The 21,832-nt window shown below is 35.3% G+C and overlaps 3 protein-coding genes across 3 annotated transcripts; 1 reads left to right on the plus strand and 2 right to left on the minus strand.

The window, feature by feature from the left end:
• Positions 1-334: 334 nt before the first annotated feature.
• LOC114726880 (phosphomannomutase/phosphoglucomutase-like) lies at positions 335-14,821 on the plus strand. Its single transcript, XM_028913598.1, has 19 exons — positions 335-381; positions 6,672-6,715; positions 7,050-7,265; positions 7,542-7,608; positions 8,515-8,698; positions 9,036-9,088; positions 9,669-9,757; positions 10,312-10,548; positions 10,754-10,818; positions 11,764-11,824; positions 11,899-12,016; positions 12,098-12,179; positions 12,284-12,356; positions 12,590-12,651; positions 13,275-13,370; positions 13,639-13,793; positions 13,874-13,970; positions 14,190-14,267; positions 14,347-14,821. The coding sequence occupies exons 1-19, from the start codon at positions 335-337 to the stop codon at positions 14,455-14,457; spliced, it is 1,935 nt and encodes a 644-aa protein (XP_028769431.1). The 3' UTR covers positions 14,458-14,821.
• A 2,989-nt stretch (positions 14,822-17,810) lies between these two features.
• On the minus strand, positions 17,811-18,350 carry LOC114726979 (thaumatin-like protein). Its single transcript, XM_028913686.1, has one exon. It carries the CDS (start codon positions 18,348-18,350, stop codon positions 17,811-17,813), a length of 540 nt encoding a protein of 179 aa, XP_028769519.1.
• A 2,390-nt stretch (positions 18,351-20,740) lies between these two features.
• On the minus strand, positions 20,741-21,427 carry LOC114726889 (protein P21-like). Its single transcript, XM_028913611.1, has one exon. The coding sequence runs from the start codon at positions 21,425-21,427 to the stop codon at positions 20,741-20,743; it is 687 nt and encodes a 228-aa protein (XP_028769444.1).
• Between the last annotated feature and the right edge of the window lie 405 nt (positions 21,428-21,832).

Genomic DNA, 21,832 nt, shown 5'->3' on the forward strand with positions numbered 1-21,832 from the left:
CTTCATTTTCTTGTCCATTTTAACTTTCTTCTGTACCTGGGGCGCTGGCATCAATTTTGGCTTTTTATTTGACTTCTTATGACCATGCCTTTTAAGTAACTGCCTCTTTTTCAGGCTTCTTCCAGATTCCAGCAGCTGAGTTTCTTCAGCCATGGACTGTATAACAGATAAAAACACACATTAACAAAAGGCAGCTGAATAAAGAAACAGACTTAGGGATAGTAATTGACCCAATTAAACTAGGAAACGATCAAAGCCCCGTGAAATTTAGCCCAGAAGATTAGTGGAAATCCTCAACATTTTGCGCCCCAAACTTTTAACCTAGCATAACGAGATGGGACCTACTCTGAAAGAAATAGAGACAGGCCAGAAAGCGAAGAGGCACAAACTAAAAAAGCAAGGTCTATGAACCTCTTCTGCCATCTAGAGGTGTCCATGAGATGAGACAGGGATAAAGACCTCGTAAATTAGCCTTTTTATTGGGCTTGAGTCAGGATTCTTTGTGTCCTTTTTGTTTTTTTTTTTGGCCTTTTGCTTTGAGCCAAATTTTTAACTATGATTGGGCCTTTGAAAATGGACATATATTTTTTAATTTGTAACAAGGGATCATTTCTCTAAAATTTTAATGCGTCTTTGGTCACCTGTAAGGGTGTTCAAGGCCGGCCCATCTCGGTCGGCCCGTTCCGGTTCCGGTTTTATTGGGATGGGACGGATCCGTTCCAAAATTTTTCAGGACGGGATAAACCGGGACGGGACAAAAAAAGGACCGGGATGGGGTCGTCGTCCCGTCCCGGTTCCTTTTTTTTTTTAAATTGTTTATCCTATTTATATAATATCATTTTTTTCATATTTTTTTAAGATTTGAGACTATTGCATGGAACTATGGATATATTTATTTAGAGTTTTTATATTTGTTAATGATTTGAGATTATTGATGATTAGAATTTTTAGCAAGTTTTTATTGTGTTAAAAGCTTTTATTTAGAGTTTTTAATGACTATTATATGTAATATTTTGAACTTTTGTTTAAGAGTGTCCAAACAAATAAAAAAAATAAAAAAATGTTTTATAATATTTAAGCTCAAAAAAATATAATTAAAAAAATCAGATTTTTTTTTAAAAAATTAAAAAAAAAAATTTCGGGATGTCCCGTTCTGACCGGGACCGGGACAATCCCGGGATGAACCGGGACATGGGATAGAAAATCTGTCCTATTACTGTTTATTGGGACGGAACTGGGACGGGCCTGTCCCGGTCCCGATCCGTCCCGTGAACAGCCCTATTTACCTGCGACTCTCGCTAATTGATTCAAGCCAGGCGAAGGCAAGAAGAATCACAACTAATCAAATGGGGACAGCTCACAGTGAAGGCAAGAAGACGGCAACGTGGCAGTCTCACGAGGAGCAGAACTAGCACGAGGAGAACAGGGCAAGAATTGAATTAACGGCAATGCATTTAGATCGGACCAACAATAATTTGCAATCACCCATGTTTGTGCTTAATCTTTACAAAACAAAGTCCCAAAATAAAAGAATGTTTAAATCAAGAGAGAGCATAATCTTCTCATTGCTTTGTCCTATTTTCTGCACATGCCATTTTAAATAAAATAAGTTCAAAACAATGGAAGTAAAAGAGATAAAATGAGTGAAAACTTTCCAACAACGAACAGGGCAAGACCCATAGGTGCGAGAAGCTAACAAAGATGAGTGAGAACTAAGAACAATGGAGAGCTGAGAAATGAACAAAGTTGAAAGAGAAAGAACACAAGAAAAGAGAGAAACCTGGTAGGAAGCGAGTTATAGGAGAGGGATGATATGGCAATGTGTAACCTTTGGTTGAGGTGAGAGGTGACGGACGAACAGTAACAGACAATGATGGGCTGAGAGTTAAGCAAGGTTGAAAGTTGAAAGCTTGCGTCGAAGCGACAAGAAGGAATTATCTTGACCCAGGAGGAGAGAGATTGGAACCTAAACTCGTAAGGCTAAACAGCAACGGTGTTGGCCTAATAAAATAAACTGTGATCTCACCTAGCAAGACCGTGAGTTATCGGTAGACTGTTAGATAGTGATGACTTCGAGGATGCTGGAGAAAATAGCGACGACAGAGGCTCTTGAGGGGAAGAAAGGAGTCGAAGGAGTCGAAGGAGTGACAGGGGCCGAATGGGGTTAAAAATTAGGGCATTTGCCAGTGGTCTTTCGTGAATTTGTCTATATTTGCAATTTTTTTAAAAAATTATATACACCAAGACAGGATCGGGACAGGACAACCCGTCACATCTAGCATTTTATGACTAAGGTATAATTACTCTAAAAATAGTTAAGGGTCAGAATATTAGTGTTAATGTAGATTGTACAACTTTTGATATCAAATCAGGATAGGAACCGAAGTGGAATTTTTAGTATTTTGAGTAAGTCAGTATAAATTAGAGAAATATGACAGAAAGCTTTGAAAATTTCTAGAAAACTCCAGAAATTAGAGGAAATTCTCTGGAACAAGATGATGGTCCCAGAAGTCAAAAATATGAAGGAAATTAATTAATATTAATTTTCTAGTAATTTTCGCGCTATTTGACTAAGTAGGAAAAATTAGTCAAATTTAATTATTTCATGTACTCTAAGGCCTCAGAAAAATTGAAAAAAATATAGATAAAATACCTTGAAAGTTTTAGAACATTGTAGAAGTAATTTTATTCTCAAACTAGCCCCAGATTAGCTTTAAAAATATTTAAAGCTTATTTAAGCCAATTAGGGCTTTTATCCGGGAAATTCAAAAAGAAATATCTAGAAGGGGAGTTAAATTCCAAAAAAATTCATGAAATTTCCTTGGAATTAAAGAGAGATTTTAAAACTGATAGAGAAATTTTTTGAGTCTTGAAACTCTAGAAAGCATTTCCAAAAGGAAAAGTAATAGTTTTAGCCACTATTTTTTACTAGGATTTCTATTCTTTTGAAAGTCATTATGAGGGGTGATGACTCAAAAGTAAAAGGTGGTGACTCAAAAGTAAATGATAAAAGATAAGGATAGGTGGTCAAAAATATCAGGGACAATTATGGTGCTGCCAGTACAAAAGTTACTTATGCCGGTAGAAAGTTATACAACATATATTGTGAAAAATCTTCTTCCTTCTTGACTAAACTATTCTTGGTGCCACTTGGAAGGTGGAAGAAGCAAGGAGAAGTTTCAAGATGTGCATGACATAAGCCCTTAGGAATTATGACTTCATATATATCAATTATCAACCAATCACATAATTTTGGCTATTTGAAAAAGGTAAAGGGCAAAATTGTGCAAAGACCTTTATAAAATCCCATCTTCCTCTCCCATCTCCCTCACATTTTGGTTCTCATAGGGGAAACTCTTGAGAATTGAAAACTTGAAGCTTGAAGAGGAGAACAAGGCAAGAAATCAACCAACCAAACTTGGAACCAAGGTTAGTGGTTAATCCTAGTTGGTTTAATGCTTAGAAATCTTGGGTTTTATGGTTGAAAATCCATAATTTTTCCTTCCCCTCTTGCTGACCGAAATTATATAGGAATGGTGGAGGATGATTTTGATAATGGGAATTAGTTTAAGAGGTTGTTTATGACTTGAATCAAGTAGTATTATGTGATTATGGTTGATATTGTTGTTGTTGGAAATTTGGGTGAAAAAGAGGAAGTATTTCGGCCTAAGGGGTTCAAGAGGAAGGAAGATGAATTTTATAATTTTGAGCTCATATTTGGATTCTCTGTGAAAAATCATGTAGGATTGGCCTAAGAAAATAATTTATGGATGGATGGAAACAAAACTCAAAAATTAAAGAGAAAGAGGTTAAGGGTTTTATTCAATTTAAACATTGAGTTTTATTATGACGTGAAATATAATGGTTATACCCCTTGTTGGATAGGCTTTGACATTTGTGAAGGAAGGAGTCAAGAACAAGAAGAGAGTTAAAGCTTACTCTACTTGAGGTAGCAAGATTTAATTAACTTTGTTGTTAAAATTGCATTGTTATTACACTTATGTTATTGCCTTTGGATAGTTGAGCTATATAAAAGTTTACATATGACTTGTAGTTGCTCCTTGCAATGTTATGCCTTGGCTATTGCATGTTAGAGTTTCACAAGGTATGAGTTAATGTTAGTTCCCTAACAATGGCTTTTAGTAAAGTTGTGTGATAATGATGCTTGTTAATGCTTAGTTGATTTTATCTTGCTATTGGGATTTCTATGAAATCTCATTCCTTCCAAATTTACCATGATTCAAGCAGGGGCAAAGGTGCTTCGAAGAGGGAAGAGGATAATGGAAGAATAGCTTCATAGGTTTATATTCCATGGCATGAACTTGATATATGTATGTAATGATGCTGGATATTGTTGCCTATGGAGTTGTAAATTTGATAAATATTTTGAAGTAGTTTCTATATGAATTTGGCCATGAGATTTTGTATGCTTAAAATACACATCTTGAGCTTTAATTCCATGGGTAATTCACCGGGATTGGAGATGTGTGCAAATTATGGTGATTTTTCAAAATCAGTGTTTTAAATCTGGAAAACAATTTAACCATATGAATGGTGTAAATTCCATACAGTTCTATCACTGTTCCACAATGAGTTAGCCTCTGAAAGTATTTTCTTCATGTAGATCTCTTTGAAAGCTTTCAGTGACTTGGAACCATCTTGTTTTGATTTTTCTAGAATTAGTTATGAATCTTCAAAATTGACCCAAAAATCTGGATTTACCAAATGAACAGTAGCAGGAAAGCAAAAATTCCAGATTTGTTTTCTTGCACTGTAAGCCGTCCAACGTGGTTCCAATTGACATAAAATGAACTCAAATATAGTCTATAGCTAAGGGGTTACAAACCACATCCTGCGTCCTGTCTAATATTCTATCGCATCTCAGAATTGTCCCGTCCCGAAAATTTTTTTGTCCCATCTCGTCTCATCCTAGAGTCATCAAAACCAGGACAGACCCATCGGGACGAGAGAATTTGAACACTCCTAATTTATAAGTAGCTTTTTAATCATCATTATAGAATACGAGGCAAATATGTTATAGAAGTTTTGTCTCAACTTACATGAATCGTGCTTGAGATTTTCACTGCTATCTCAAACAGGCCCGAGAAAGCAATGGGAGATTGAATTTTCGCATTGGTTGATATATTATCATTGTAAAAGGGTCGTTTGCCTATATAAGGAACATTACCGTGATGAGGATCACACTTTTTTCCCCTTATTTTGAAGAATTCCCATTTGATTTGCAGATCTGAAAATGAGTTATTCCTTTTTTAATAAGTTCAGTAAATTATTTTTCTATCTTATTTCGCAGAATGTGTCAAATAACATTAGGATAGGCACCATTAAACAATGGGTTAAAAGAAAAACAACATGCATTGTTTTTTAATAATATTATTTTATCAGTTTATATTAACATATTGCCATGTGAAGATTTTCGTTAAAGAATTTTTTTGCTGTGTGGTTCAGAATGATTATTTAATATGGAAGATGACTTTTATCATATCCTTCCTAATATTTTAATTGGTACAAAGTAGAAGTAACCAGGGCTTTTAGAGTGTTCGTTCTTCATACATGCATATATATATATATATATATATATAGATGTAGATAATTTATCTAACTTATCTAATAGGAAGTACATTTTCTTAATGTTTTTGTGATGATTATTGGAATGAAATGAAACTATTGATTACATAAAAGTAAATTCATCTTGTTTGGCAAAAAGAAAATTCATCTTGTGCATTGTGGGGGTGATGCTTTACTAGCAACGTCATGTGGTAGAATTTTTGTTTTTAAATTGATTAAATTGTTTTCCTATTTATTATGCATTGGTAGAATTTTCTTTATGAGAATTGGTTTTAAGAAAAGGAGCATAATGTTATTTAGTGGAGAAGTTGAATTGTAATACTCCTTCGGTCCTAAATCTAAGACCTTTATACTACTATAGATAATAGTCTTATATTTAAAATTGGAGGAGTACTATTATTGGTTTTACAGTTGTGATCATGCTATGCTGATGTTATGGAATGATAAGAATTTTATATCAAAAAAATTCTTCCCGTGCAAGTAGTTCAAATTAAAATGAAAATAAATTTGAAGAACTTAAAATTATAATAACTTTTCTTTTCTATTTTTTTCCTCCAAAAATACTTGGAATTATTTTTTTTCCCCAGAATACTTGGATGATATGGGCAAGCAGAGCACGCAGCACGTGGCCGGAAGGAAGCGGCGTTGTCAAGATCCACAACGATTCCCCCCCCCCCCAAAAAAAAAAAAAAAAAGCCAAGCAGTGTACAGTACATACCACTTGGCGATTTCTCCATATACCTGCGCGCACACACCTGCGCGCACACACCTGCCCCTTCTTCCACCTTCTCTTGGTTTCTCCATCGACGAAATCGAAGACCATTCCAAATTTCGATCCTCCAATGGCAGGTAACAGTGGAACCTACTTCCCATATCGGTTTAAATTTGGGTTTCATGTAATTGTAGTTGAAATGATATAGTTTGACTATAATGAAGATATCAGTGAGTGATTTCTTTATTGGATTGTCGTCGGCCGCAATATCCTAGTTTCGAAGCATTAGCGTTTGCGTGTTAGTTCTGACACACTCATGCAATCTGGGCTTCAGCTCAAGTGTTTCTGATAAAACGATGAGTGGATGTTGAAGAAAGCTCCAAAGACTAATTTTTGGCAAAAGTTGGGTTGGATTAGGTGTGATGTCCGGTGAATTAGCTTTTCTTATTTCTGTACTGACGTAATATTGGATGAGGGATTATTGATGGAAGAATATTTGAAATGGGGCCGTGGGTGTAGCTTAAAAATTTCATGAAAATTCTAATATTATATGGTTTACTTATCCGTAAAGAGCCATTAACAACCTGACCTTGTTGTCAATCTAACCCACGTGGTCAAAAAATATAGAAAGTTAATTTAAAGGAATTTTATGAGATAGAATCATAGCAAGTGAGAACTGAGAAAAGGTTTTTGGTTAAGCTTTTATGAATCTGGATCTGGAATCTGATAAAAATGGTAAATTTTTATGCAGCGAAGATTGTCCAAAATGTTTTTGTATCACAATGCTGCCAACAGAATAGGCAGTTCAGCACCCCCAGTCGAAGGGACTATTTTTCCCCTTATAAGAACATCTTTCTTCCCTCCCAACAAGGGAAGTTGGCATGGATTGGCACCTCTTCCATGCAATTGCGAGCATTGGCAAAACACCAGAATGATTTTAGTATCCAGAGAAATAGTCACTGCAATGGTCTGTTCTAGACTCTCATTATGCAGGTTGCTATCAAGGGAAAAACTATACTTTTAACACATTCAAACTATAATTCCTTCTCTTTACCAGTCCCTACTCTTCCCTGCACTTCTTTTAATGATTGTTATGCATCTATATTTGTTCTGTGAATGGGCGTACATTGTCCTTGCTCTTTTAGTAGGATTGGTTGTATGATGTATCATGCACCATCTGTCATGGTTATCTAATCTACTTCCTAATGGATATCTGTTTCTTCCATTTGGTCCATTTTTGCAGCTTCTGCCTACACTTCTGCAGTGCCATTCCTAGACAAAGTTGATTTTCTAAAGCTTCAAAATGGAAGGTCAGGAAAATTCCACTAAGATATATCCACATATATATATACATGCATATTTTAAGTTTGGATTGTTAAGACTTCTAATACCATGAGTTCTAATTTATTTCATATTGTTTTTCCCCTTCCTTGTATTGAATTTCTTGCATAATGTAGCGGAGAGACATTGCTGTTTTACTGGAAAGTTAATGCTATATGGATGGAGTTAATAATTCGTGATGTAATTATAATTTTTTTGGGGATTTGCATCTAATTTAGAATTAGGACAACTTCAAATTAAATTAAGGATTTCAATGGAGGCATTTTGACTTACTAGGTATATGCATCCTGATTCCTGAAGAATTCGGCTGAGCATTTGAGGTCTTAGCTTCAAAATTTTATTCATAGTATTTGGCCGATACATACAGGAGGAGAAGTAGGTTTTTCTACAATAAAAAGAAAGTAGAATCTACAATTTAAATGATAGATATCAAATCTTGTCCAATCTGATTATCTTTCCCTAACTAAGATAGAAGATAAAAACACATTAATGTTCTGATTAACAACTAACTAGAGAAACCCATCTCAATGGGCTTGGCCTTATTTTGGTGTCTTCCAACACATCCTATATTGTAGTATTGTGTTAGGACTCAATTACCTTTTTCCCCTTAAATTGCCTGTAAATCGGCTGCCTGTTAGAAGTTGCCTTGATTATTATTGATAAATTGATACATTGAATTTGAGTTTTCTTGTTTTTCCTTCCTTGCTTCCTTCCTTCATTTTTTTGTTTTTTGGATGTGATTCCTTTACGCTGGTCCTGTCCTACTTCAGAAATCTCCTTTCTGCAGAAGCTCATCATGTCCCCCCTTTTATGTAGTCAGCTAGGGTCTAGCTTCCTGCAGACTTATGTTGTTTATATGATACAAACTTAAACAGTGACATACGCGGTGTGGCTATTGATGGTGTTGAGGGAGAGCCAGTTAACCTCACCGAACCTGTTGCTGAAGCAATAGGAGCAGCTTTTGCTGGATGGTTAGTGGAGAAAAAGAAAGCAGATCCCTCTAAGCACTTGAGAGTTTCTGTTGGCCATGATTCCCGAATATCTGCAAAATTCTTACAGGTCAACATTTGTTACTTATATCCTGTGGTGGTGGTTTCTATCTTGTGCATTTGTGTCTTTTAAGGCTCTGGTGATTATGTTAAATTTGAAATGGCCTTACAATTTAATATGATTCTATAGAAGCTTACTGTCTCAATCGAATAAACAGGCTCACACAGAAACTCACTGTCTCAATTGAAATTAGCGAATTAGATTTTGATTTCAGTTCTTAATATGCATGGCTTTTGTTTGGAAGAGACCTTTCTTACAACTTTCAAGTGGAAGGGCGTGTACATAAATAGCTTACCATATTATCCTTATCTGGTTACTGACTCATTGGTGATCAAACCAATTTCAGAATGCGATCTCTCAAGGTCTTGTTGGTGCTGGCCTAGAAGTTGTCCAGTATGGGTGGGTGATAGCTGTTTTCCTTGAATTTAGTACTCGTATGTTCTTTAATCTTACACAGGATTGCTAAACTTGTGTGAAACTTTTGCTGAAGTTACAACAGATATTGGCTACAAGATAAATTCCTTAAGGTAAGGATAAGAGGTAACAACGGGGCTCCTTGAGTAATAAAATTCAAGACTCCTAATTAATAATTCAAGCCAGGTCATTCTCCTAATAGTGGTTAGTTTTACAGTAACTCATATAATAGTGAATGAGATTGGTAATCTGCTATTATTGGTTACCTTCTGAGCTTCTTCGAAATGGAAAATAGATTGAGCTGCTTTTACTTTTGATTATAAAAATGGGAGTTTTAATAATCTCTTCAATGATATTTCATGGAAAGCCATTTAAAGTGGAGCATTTGTGCGCTTTAACAGATTTATTCAGTGCTTCTAGGTCTCGGACATAACCTAGCTAGCTTATTTCCGTTTCAACGAATGAGCTTTTCATTGAATATGTTCTTACCATGGATACTGTTATTTTTCTTCCAACGTTATTGATGGCCAAGTGAGCTGATATTTTATTTTTCTCCTCTTTGTAGGTTAGCATCCACACCAGCCATGTTTAATAGCACTCTCACGATGGATGAGGCAGTTTGTTGTCCTGTTGATGGGTCCATTATGATAACTGGTACATCTTGATTTCACTGATTCAATGACTCTTCTTCTACTTTTTAAAACTTTGGACAAGGTAATGGAAATCTTGTCCTATTGTTTAGGAACCATCAAACATAAAAGTTTGAGTTGTCAGACAGAATCGCAGGAATGCCATAAGAACCTTTAACATGCTTTGTTGCTTGAAATCTTTTTTGGCTTGAAGTGTAGAGATGCACAGCCAACAGCATCTGCCTTTCTGTTGAAGTTTTGACGGTTACAAGCAAGGATCTGACACCAAAAGGAAAATAAGGAAAAGGAAAAATAGTTAAGCTTTTAAAAACTTACAAAAACTATGGTAAGACAAACTTTTAATTCATAACAAGAACTCAAGCTGTTAGGTCGAATATTTAATACAAACTCTGCAAGCATGATTTGACACTTTCCTGTTAACTCCTGTGTGTGTGTGGTGCAAACGACATTCTAGAGTGAATTTCTATCTGGATTGTGGTAACTAAAGTAGTTTCATGTATACATCACCTTTTAATAGTATTACATCCGCTAATTATAAATTTGCATGTTTATGAACAGCAAGTCATCTGCCTTTCAACAGGAATGGATTTAAATTTTTCACAAACTCTGGTGGGCTTGGGAAGGCTGACATTACAGACATCTTAGACCGAGCTGCAGACATATACACAAAATTTACAAAAGAGAGTTTGATGAATACGGAGGGAAAGGCTTCAAAATCCATTAAGAAAGTTGATTACATGGCTGTGTATACATCTGATTTGGTGAAGGCAGTTCGTAAAGCGGCTGGAAACATAGGTATGAATTCCCTGAAATACTGCACGACAGTAAGTATATTTAGGAGATATAGATATTAAGTTCTTGAATGAAGTGGAGATAAGAAAAGAGACGCTTTGCCTCTAGAGACTCTTTATATTGTTTTGTAACTACGTCTCTGGTTTGCCAATTTTTTCTCTCTATATGTATTGTTCACTAACTATCGCATGATACTATCAATCCACAGAGAAGCCATTGGAGGGATTCCACATAGTTGTGGATGCAGGCAATGGAGCAGGAGGATTTTTTGCGGTAAATGGTCTTTACTCTTTATTATCTCCTTGTTCTTTTTCAAATAATATTTTGAGTATTAAGGCATTTATGTCAGAAAGATCCATCAAAATGAACTTGCAAACTAAAGGAACAAAATATATACTCATTAAACCATTAACAAACATGTAGTTTTCTACGGACAAATTGATAGTGTTTAGAAGTGCCTATGACATTCACACACAATCTTTTTTGAAATCTGACGGGAGGAAGACAAGGGGTGAATGTTGGATCACAACAATCACTGCTCTTGCGAAGCACTAACTGCATTACTTCTAAGCCTCAGATTGGCAAATTGAAATCAGACGAAACAATAGGAGGGCTAAAAACAACCACAACAAACCTTATCTTGTTACATGAAGTTGGCTATGTGGATTACATTACATCATTATGCTCTATCAAAAATCAACTCTTCATATATACCTTTCACCAAGAGATTTCTTTGGTATTCTTTCCAGTCTCCTTCTACGTCTTTTCATAAGGCTAAAAGCTATTTGCTCAACTTTCCTCCCTGACTATCACGCTTCTTTGCACATGTTTAAACCATCTTAAACAATTTCTTTCCATCTTTTTTGGTATAGATGCCATGCCAACTTTTCTTTGTAAGCAGTCATTGTGGACCTTGTCTTTTCTTGTATGATTGTACATCCATCTCAACATCCTTTTCTCCACTACCTTAATTTTTTTTATCTTGTTATCCTTTTAATGCCCAATATCCACTGCCATATAACTTTGCTAACTTTATAGCTATTCAATAAAACTTCCTTTAAGCTTAGGAGGTACATTGCAGTCATAAGTGGCTCTCATTGCCTTCCTCCATTATGACCACTTAGCTTGAATCTTATGCATAGCATCCACATAAATTCCTTTTATCTTATGCATAACATCCACATAAGAAATTCATACATTTCATCAATGATTAATCAGGCAAAAGTTCTTGAACCACTGGGTGCAATTACTACTGGAAGCCAATTTTTGGAGCCAGATGGTAATATCTATCTCTTGGGGATTGATTTGAGCTGTGTATTGTGGTCAAAATTTAACTCAATGTTTTGTGTTCAGGCTTGTTTCCAAATCATATCCCTAACCCAGAAGATAAGACAGCAATGAAAGCTATAACACAGGCGGTTCTTGATAATAAAGCTGATCTTGGAATTATCTTTGATACTGATGTTGACAGGTAAAGATTTTCTTATTTGTTTCATTCATGTGCTTATTATTCTTTTAAAAAACAAAATCAACATCTATCACTTTCATCTAGATCTGCTGCTGTGGACTCCACTGGCCGTGAATTCAACCGGAATCGCTTGATTGCTTTAATGTCAGCTATTGTTCTGGAGGAAGTATAACCTTTTCCCTTAGCTATCTCTGCCCCAGTACTTGTAATCTGAGACTTGTGTAAATATTTTGGCTGACTTGATTCTTTTCCTTTTATCATTTTCCCTAGCATCCTGGAACAACAATTGTCACAGACAGTGTGACGTCTGATGGCCTCACCTCATTTATTGAGAAGAAGCTTGGTATGAACGAATTTAATTTGGGCATGATCTTTAGCCTCTGACGGCCCCCTTGGTGACTTGGTGTTAGAATAACTCGGACCTATTCTTTGTTATTTGAATTTCAAAGTACTTTTGCCTTCAAAAAAACACTTATGGAATGAATAATCCAAACCTGTCCTTGCTTCATTTTGAATTTCAAAGTAATTTTGCTTTTAAATGGTGTCAGTAACATGCTAACTGCACTTTCTGTTAAGGTGGGAGACATCATCGGTTCAAGAGGGGCTACAAAAATGTGATTGATGAAGCTATTCGACTGGTGAGATGAGAAGTTCTCTATCATGGCTTTTCCATGGATAATATGCATGATTTTTGTCATGTGAGGCAACCCTATCGTTGGAACGGAATTGTTATGGAATTTGATCATGAAAGAGAGAGAAAAGAGAGATGTCGGGAAAACATAGGGGTTTGAGAGTAAGAGAATAATCTGCGAAAATATGAATCTTATTGCAAGGCAAATCAGGTCCGTGTGCTGCATTTATTTATAGGCATAAATCTGAATAAATAAATCTACTAATCTTATCCAAATCTCACTAATATAAATAAATCCTGATAAAAATCCAAATAAGTAATAAATTTAACCAAATCTTATCATAGTTCATAATTACATATCAAGAATACTTCACCATCGTTTGAGATTTGAACGTCATAAATTTTAATTGAATTTATTCGACAATGAATCCTAGTATGCATCCTACCTAGTTATTGCTGCTCATTGACAAGCAGATAAAACGGAAACTGAAGTTATGCACAGAAGAAATTTATATTCTTTATATTCGTCATTCTTTATTTATTTATTTTATCTCCGCATGCTTTGACATGGATCTCTGATTTCTATGTAATTAGCTAGATATTTGCCTCATGAAGCAATATTTCTGACAGAATTCAATTGGCGAGGAGTCACATCTGGCAATTGAAACCAGTGGACACGGAGCTCTCAAGGAGAATCACTGGCTTGATGATGGCGCATACCTCATGGTAGGCTTTTATTAAAGCTATGTCATCTAGTCAATCATTGACTATTGAGTACGCTCTCATTTTGGTCCCTCAACGTATTAATTTGCCTCGATTCTTATTCCATATATCCTTGGCACATTGCATTTTAAGCAAACAAGGCTGTAAAGACTAAATTGAAGAGGACTAAATTACGTGAATACTTGATGAATTATAATAGCAAATCGCATGCCAAGTCAAGGAAAAAATGTCTTGTTAGGACAGAAATGACAGTTGGTCCTGTGATATGCAGGTCAAGATCTTAAACAAACTTGCCTCGGCAAGAGCTTCCGGAAAGGGTGGTGGAAGCAAGGTTTTGACTGATTTAATAGAAGGACTCCAGGAACCAGCTTGTGCTGTGGAACTGAGACTAAAGATCAACCAAAATCATCCGGACCTTAAGGGAGGGTAAGTTGCTGTATATAGACTCTGTTCGCGTGCACCTGTATTCTGATGTTGTGAACTCACTTAGAAGCCAGAGTTTTCAGATCATTTCGGGATTATGGAGAAGCTGTGCTGAAGCACTTGGAGAACTCAATTAGCGCAGATCCAAAGCTACAAAAGGCACCTGTAAACTATGAAGGGGTATGCTTGACCTCATTTGCAGATAGATTTGAATCTGTTGGCAGTAATTAAAATGAATTTTTGCAAAGCGTTTATGAAAAAGGCATCTCAATATCGAAATGGGAAACCATGAAATACAAATCCAGTATAAAAATAGCTTACCTACTCTAATTGGTTTATGTATTCTCATGTTTTCAATATAATTTCATCTTGTCCCCCCTCATTCTGGTTATGAATTAGGTCCGAGTTTCTGGCTATGGCGGATGGTTCCTTCTCAGGCTCTCACTCCATGACCCTGTCCTTCCCCTTAACATTGAGGTAAAGGGTTCTTAAGCCTATGCTTGAGCAGTTATGCGCTGTACTGAAACATTGCAGCTAATTCGGAATTATCATCTAGGCACCAAGCAATGATGACGCTGTAAAGCTTGGACTCTCTGTGGCTGCAGCTGTAAAGGAGTTTGCAGGCTTAGACACATCTGCTCTGGACAAATTTGTAGGAGCATCATAGTTTTGGTGCTTCAATTCTTGCGAGGCTTGCGAGCTTGGTGCTGAAAATGCTTTTGCTTCTTGTATACCTGCGTAGGCTGCAATTTACCCAGAAGGGGATCTTTGGTCTTCAGCTCCTCATACAGCTTGAACTGTGAGTGAATAAAGAGGTTGAGAGCATTTGGAGGAAATCTTAGCTAACACTTGGGGTTGTCCAGTGTATGCTCAGTAGTCCGAACCTAGTAATTTCTGAATTGGATGATCTGATGTATTCAATTTTTAATTTTGTTGCGTATGGCCACCGTGGTGCGCTCTTTTTTGACTCCTCCTTTATTATAGTTAGGAATGTTCTTTGGATTTGGTTAATTTAAAAGTAAGTTCTTTAATAACGGGGTACTATTTTCGGTTATAAATATAAGACTATAATCTACTTTGTCTTTCATATTTATCCAATTTTTCCTAAGGTAGTCCATGTAATAATAGTAGTTTTAGTCAATACACTTTATTAGTAAGGATATTTTAGGAAAAATAACACTTATTTATTGTAAATAACTAATATAACTATTTTCTTAATCTATTCAAATTAGTCAATTAGCTTTTATATTGAAAGAGGATAGCTAAGATTCGAAATAATTAGATTATGCCTTTGAAACTCTGAAACGAATTGTGATGAGAGAGAGAGAGAGAGAGAGAGAGAGAGAGAGAGAAATCTCTCTTTTTAAAATGCGTAAGCCCCAAATCAATCCCCACTATTTAACAAATGCCAAATCAGTCCGAGGCCAAACTTAGCACCAGCTGCCACGCACTTCTTTGCAGTTGGTTTTTTTTTTTTTTTTTACCAGATCTTAACAGTTAGTTAAACCACTAAAGCATCTTAGTAAAATAATACAAAATATAACCTCCCAAGTATAAGTGCCAGTCAAAGATTTAATTTAATTTTAAATATAAAATGTAATCTAGCCTTTAATATTTATTTATTTTACTCTCAAGTAATTATATAGTGATTGCATAAGAAGTTATTGTCAAAAAGTACTTCAAATACACATGATTAATAAAATATTTTAGAAAAAAACAGCATCTATTATTACAAATAACTAATTTAATTAATTTTTTTAATATTTATAAATTATTTATCTAACTCATATAAGAAGCCTATCAAGCTTTGATTGCACAAACAATGAATTAATTATTAACTTAGGTGTTAATCACAACAGATTACTACCTTTGCTCCTTAATATAAGAGTTAATTTGATATTTAACTAGGTTTTAATTATAAGACTCCAATCCACTTTATCTTTCATATTTATCTATTTTCTTCTAAAGTAATCTTTATAGTAGTTGCACATGTTAAAGATTTCATCAAATGGCAATTCTAACTAATACACATGATTAGTAAGAGTATTTTAAGAATGACAATACTTATTTATTGTAAATAACTAACTTAACTAATTTTTTTAATCTACTCAAATTAGTCTGGTTATTATGTTAAGAACCGGAGGTATTAGCATTTATCCATTCTTTTCATTTTTGGTTTACAATTTTGTTACAAGTTTAAGAAAATTTTGATATTAGCTATTAACTATAATATAATAACTATTGACCATTGATCATAACATATTATATTGACTGGAAAAACATAGAATTAAACTTAATAAAACACATAAACTTGACACTTGAGATTAAGTTAAGACATAATGTATTCCGTCACTCATCAGCCATTTGTTGCCTCCCTCATTTCGCACCCATCGCCCCCCGTTTTTGTTCAGCTCCACTTCCTTAACTAGTATACAAGAAGAAAATTGAGCTGCAGGTCTAACCCATCGAAGATAAGGGGGTTAGAATTGGTTAAAATCCTACTCGGAATAAATAAGCATTTTTAACCTACCATCATGCCCGCAACTTGTCATGAGTTAGCTCACGAGAGTTAACTCGCGTTTTATTTTTTATTTTTTTATTTTATTAATGATTATAATGATATTACTAGTTATAGTTTTAAATATAAGAGCTAGTTGATTAATTTGAGTATATTAAGAAAATAAGTTAAATTAGTTATTTGTAATAAATAAATACTGTCTTTTTTAAAATATCCTTGCTAATAAAGTATATTAGCTAGTACTACCATTATTTAAAGGACTACCTTAAAAAAATATATAAATATGAAAAACAAAGTGGATTAGAGTCTTATATTTAAAACTAAAATAAAATTCAAATGAAATCTTATATTAATTAAGTACCGGAGGTAGTGTTATATGTCACGTCTTATTTAAAAAAACTAAAAAAATATCTATATCATTTATTTGATGCTTTCAACCAAGTATTTGGAAAGAAAACAAAAATTTCATTATATATTTTTAAATTAAATAAGAAAAAAATATTTAAAAAATAAATAATTGTTGCCAAGTCAACCCACCAAGGCATGTCAATGTTGGCTAAAAGCCAACCCTCATACAAGCGAACCTCAACCTGCACTGTATAGATTCAACTCGTCACGAACAAACCCACAATCCATGAATTGGTCTATATTATCACCCCACGTGCTGATAACAGAAGGGTTGCATGAGAATTTACCGTAAAAATACTACTTATGTAGAAGCCCAAGGGGGTCGAAGAAGCTATGACGACAAGACGATCACAATAAAAATAAAGACATCAATCCAAGTTTACGGATACACACATATATCATCAACCCCCAATTATATTACTCAAGCTGAGAATTTATTACTCCTTCCGTCCCTTATTATAAGAAACAACTTTTAAAATCTTCAAAATGTTAAATTTAATTAAAAGCAGTAAATATGTAAAATATATATTTTTTAAATTATACCTTTGTTTATAAAGCGAGTATATAAGAGATAATGAGTAAAAATTTAGTGCAAATAGATAATAAGTGGCATATATCTAATAAAAATAAAAGTGAAAAGATAAATTTAAAATTTTAGATAAGAAGGGTTTGTTTCTCATAAGGACAACCACTATATGAAAGAGATTGCTCCTGATAAACAGGGATGGAGTGAGTATATTTTCAATGATACAAGTTCACATGTAGGGCAGATATTCTTGATAGTACTACCACCAACTCATTATGACAGGTTAGGGTTGGTTAAAACCCAACTCACCTACAAACATACCGTTTCCACAACATGTGAGTTGACCTCCATGTAGTGATAACCGAAAGGTTGCATGAGAATTTAACGTAAAAATACTACTTATGTGGAAGCTCGAGGGGTCAAAGGAGCTATGACGACAAGACGACCACAATAGCAATAAAGACATCCTACATGGGCAGATGTTCTGAGAATGAATCTCATTACATTTACTGCCTTATTTGAAGGTAGTAATATGAAAACATACTACTTTAAATACTTACATCTAATCTTAAGGGCAAAAGACGGCCCTGTAGTTGGTTCCTGATTGGCAACTATGAGTTTTAGCATTGTCCTCTGGGTAAAGATAAGCATCAGGGCACTTATCGCCGTAGCATCGGAGGCCAGGGCAATTAGAGGTTGGACTGAACTCCATCGGAACATTGAAGCCATCTACCACTGAGATATCATAGAAGTCCAAATTATTCCATGAGTTAAGTGCGAACTCCGCCAGGGTGGCCTGCGGTTGGCCGGAGAGTTGGCAAACGAGCTGGCCTCCACAATCACCGGTCCCGCAGTGCCCACGTCCCGACCAGTCAAAGTTGCAGTTGGTTCGGCCCCATATGCGAGCACGGACGGTTCCTCCCACGCCGAAGTCCCACCTCTCGCCGGGGTTCAGCTGTCGGCCTCCTCCTGCCGGGATGGCGGCCACCCACACCGTGTAGGGGCAACTGTTTGTGACCTCAAACCATGCGGCCTGGGTGAAGGTGAAGTTGATGAGAGCTAGAAGGAATAGTAAAACCAGGAGGTGACTTTTGATGATGAGTGCCATTTTTTGAGCTAGGGAAGGCGACTGGTTTGTGAAGAAAAGAGATATCAACGTGGGGTATATAGGGTTTATCAGGCTGGGTTGTTCTGAAATTTTTGACGATGATGATTTTATCAAAGTGATGCAACAGGCCTGATGCCATGGAAGTGGGGCTCGATATTGTGCTAGTCTAGTCACGATATTGCCCTAAAATATCTTCCATTTGCTCAACTGTACATAAAATACCATCTCGAGTAGGATGACGATAATCCTGCGATATCACTAGACATTCACTCTTGTTTTTCTACATTTTTTTCGCTTGCAAAACGATATTAAAGATAAATAAGTAATTTATATTGAAAATAAGTGCTACTACCTCCCGTTCTTAATATAATAGTTCATTTAACTTTTATTTTGATCATAAATATAAGAGTTTAATCTATTTTATTTCTCGTCTTTATCTAGTAGTCTTTGTAATAATAATAATTTTATTCAATACACTTGATCAACAAGAATATTTTAGAAAAGACAACTACTATTTATTACAAATAACTAACTTAACTAGTTTCCTTAATCTACTCAAATTAGTCAGCTAGCTCTTATATTAAAAATCGGATGCCAGGTAATAATTCATAAATGTTACCTTCTTTCTATGTGTTGCATTGAGTTTCACTTCTCATAGTGTGTGAATAATGTGGTGCATCACTTTGTTTTGGTTATCGCCTAATATTTCACATATCGATTTATATAGGTAGATTTTGTTATTAAAAGAATTCTATCAACAAATTATGTGTCATCATGTTAAAGTCATTTCACGGGTTAAAAAACTATTAGTTCTATAAATATATATTGTGTGAACTCAAAGTCTTCTTAAATCACTTTAAACTTGAAACTAATCTCTATTGGACTGGAAGTGTTTTGGGATTTAAACTTGTGTTCTCCTTCTTATAGAGATGAGAACTATTAACATATATTATTAAGTAGGATTAGTCCAGTTGATAAAGAAACAATTTATCTATAATACAGCTTTGGATCCTATTATTGATGTGAAACTCAATGATAAAACAATGTTTGTAAATGCTTTTTGGGCTTCAAGCAATTTGTTGTATCCTTTTTGCATTATCAAGATCTAACTCAGATAAACTTTTATAGCCTGTTTGGTTTGATCTTCTCTACATATATATTTATCGATTCTATTGTGTATGTTTACTTGGGTTTATACATAATGGGAAGGAAATGACATTAATTATATGTAATCATAATCTCATGTGCATTAGAATTATACGTTTGAAACTCATGAATGTGGATTACATCACATGTTAAAAGACACTCATATCCTTATTCATATTCCTTAATTCTTACCTTCGTGATTATTGCTCCCTCTCCTTCTACCTCACCTTCATCGCCTCCTTCCTCTGCCCCCTGCCTTTGTCGTCGGCCTCGTCAACTACCTCCGACACCTCTCTGCCTTCGTTGTCACCCTTTTCATCCCTATAAATCGCTGCCACTCTTACTCCTCCCTTTGCCTTTATCGATCACCACCTAAATTTTCTTCATCTTCCTCCCACCTAAATTTGAAGGTCGTTAATTAGACTAAAATCTGTGAGACCCACCAGCCCCACCTTTGTCTTTCCTCTCCCACTGTGATTTCATCATCATGAATTTATTGCAAATGTGGTCTTATGAATAATTTATTTTTTTAGTTCGCAATGTGATTCTGTGTTTTGCATTTTTTATTTTTTTTAATTGATTGATTTCGGAGTGTGCGTGGGTGGGGTTAATTATGTTATGGCGGCTGGGGAAAGGAAGATTGAAGGGAAGAGGGGAAAGAAACCATAATTTTTATGGTAGATCGAATGGAAGGAAAAAGGGGGGGGGGATTTTGTGAGGCCGTTATGGTCTTTTCACTTTTAAGAGCGCTAAAATAAATATAGAAAATTAATTTTGTTTCAATATTTCCACTGTTATAGTACGTTCGGTCCTTATTATAAGAGCTAGTTAACTAATTTGAATAGATTAAAAAATTGGTTAAATTAGTTATTTATAATAAATAGGTGTTGTCTTTTTTAAAATATTTTTTACTGATCAAATATATTGGTTAAAACTATTATTATTATAAGAACTATCTTGTAAAAAATAAATAAATATGAGAAATAAAATAAATTAAAATTTTATATTTAAGACCAAAATAAAAATTAAATAAGCTATTGTATTAAGTACGGCAGGTAGTATCAAACAAACCCATGATAATCTGCATTACACTCCATTATATTCTCCATCATTATATTCCCTTGCATTAAAAAAAAAAAATTAAAACACAGCGGATATTTTACAAACCATTGATGTGGTATACATTAAAAAGATAGTGGTTATTTGGAGTGAGAAAACACAACACAACGTACGACGCACATATTCTAATTCAAGGGGCAAAAGACAACCTTATAGTTGGTTGTTCCTCCTGGGCAAGTGAAAACGCTGGCAGCATCATCCTTAGGGTAACTATAAGCATCGGGGCACTTATCCTTGAAGAATGTTGAATAATTAGTGGGTCCACAATTCCCAGAATTGCAACAATATTGATCCGTTTTAAACACCGTGCAAGGGTTGTTGCAACCACCTGGAGCTCTTAACTCGTTTAAGCACTGCCGGTTGATGTCAACGGCGCACCGGATTCCGCGGCACCGATTAGACGTCGGACTAAGCTCCATGGGAACATTGAAGCCATCAACAAGTGAGATATCAAAGAAGTCCAGATTCATGTATTGGTTTAGGGCAAATTCTGCAAGTGTGTTTGGGGGTGTCCCATCGGCTTGGCATCTAAGGAGACCTCCACAATCGCCGGTCTGGCACCGTCCACGGCCCGACCCGTCGAATTTGCAATTGGTTCGGGCCCATATGCGAGCACGGGTAGTGCCAGCAGCCACGTCGAGGCTCCACGTCTGGCAGGGTTTCAGTTGCTGGCCGCCGCCTGGCACGGCTGCCGCCCAAACGGTGTAAGGGCATCTGTTTGTGACGTCAAACCTAGCGCCATGGGTGAAGGTGAAGTTGATAACAAAAAGGAAGGAGAACACAGTAAGGAAGCTCTTATTGATAACACTCATTTTTGTGACTGCTTGTTGAAGAAAAGAAGTAAAAACAATGGAGTATATATATAGGGTCAGCAAAGTGGTGGTGCTTAGGACATTAAAAAACCGGTGGTGATCGGTGAATCAATGTTGTGATTGGTCCAGGCAAGAGTTTTGAACAGAGTAATCAAGATGCATGAATTTTCTTAATTTTTTTTTTCCCTTCTCTCCCCGGTTTTAACTAAAGTGATCGATGCCATTTTGAATGAAAAAGAATAAGAGTTGGTCATATTTGTGTTTTAATAACTCTTATTTGTTGGATTATGTGTATTTTATACATAAATATGTTCTGAATGTTTTGTGCATTTGTGAATTAATAACTTTTTATTTAAATAATATTCTTTTCAACCAGCTTACATATGAATAATAAGACCTAGGTAC

Source organism: Neltuma alba, unplaced genomic scaffold (genome assembly GCF_004799145.2).
Source record: "Neltuma alba isolate B1F8T4 unplaced genomic scaffold, ASM479914v2 tig00002421_pilon, whole genome shotgun sequence".
In the NCBI taxonomy this organism is placed as follows: Eukaryota; Viridiplantae; Streptophyta; class Magnoliopsida; order Fabales; family Fabaceae; genus Neltuma; species Neltuma alba.

Bases quoted from the DNA above. Each gene is read 5' to 3' on its own strand.
- LOC114726880 (XM_028913598.1), top strand. From the start codon at position 335: ATGGGACCTACTCTGAAAGAAATAGAGACAGGCCAGAAAGCGAAGAG. The intron at 9,089-9,668 runs GTGGGTGATAGC...TCCTCTTTGTAG, and splicing joins CTAGAAGTTGTCCAGTATGG to GTTAGCATCCACACCAGCCA. The intron at 10,549-10,753 runs GTATGAATTCCC...ATCAATCCACAG, and splicing joins TAAAGCGGCTGGAAACATAG to AGAAGCCATTGGAGGGATTC.
- LOC114726979 (XM_028913686.1), bottom strand. From the start codon at position 18,350: ATGGCACTCATCATCAAAAGTCACCTCCTGGTTTTACTATTCCTTCTA.
- LOC114726889 (XM_028913611.1), bottom strand. From the start codon at position 21,427: ATGAGTGTTATCAATAAGAGCTTCCTTACTGTGTTCTCCTTCCTTTTT.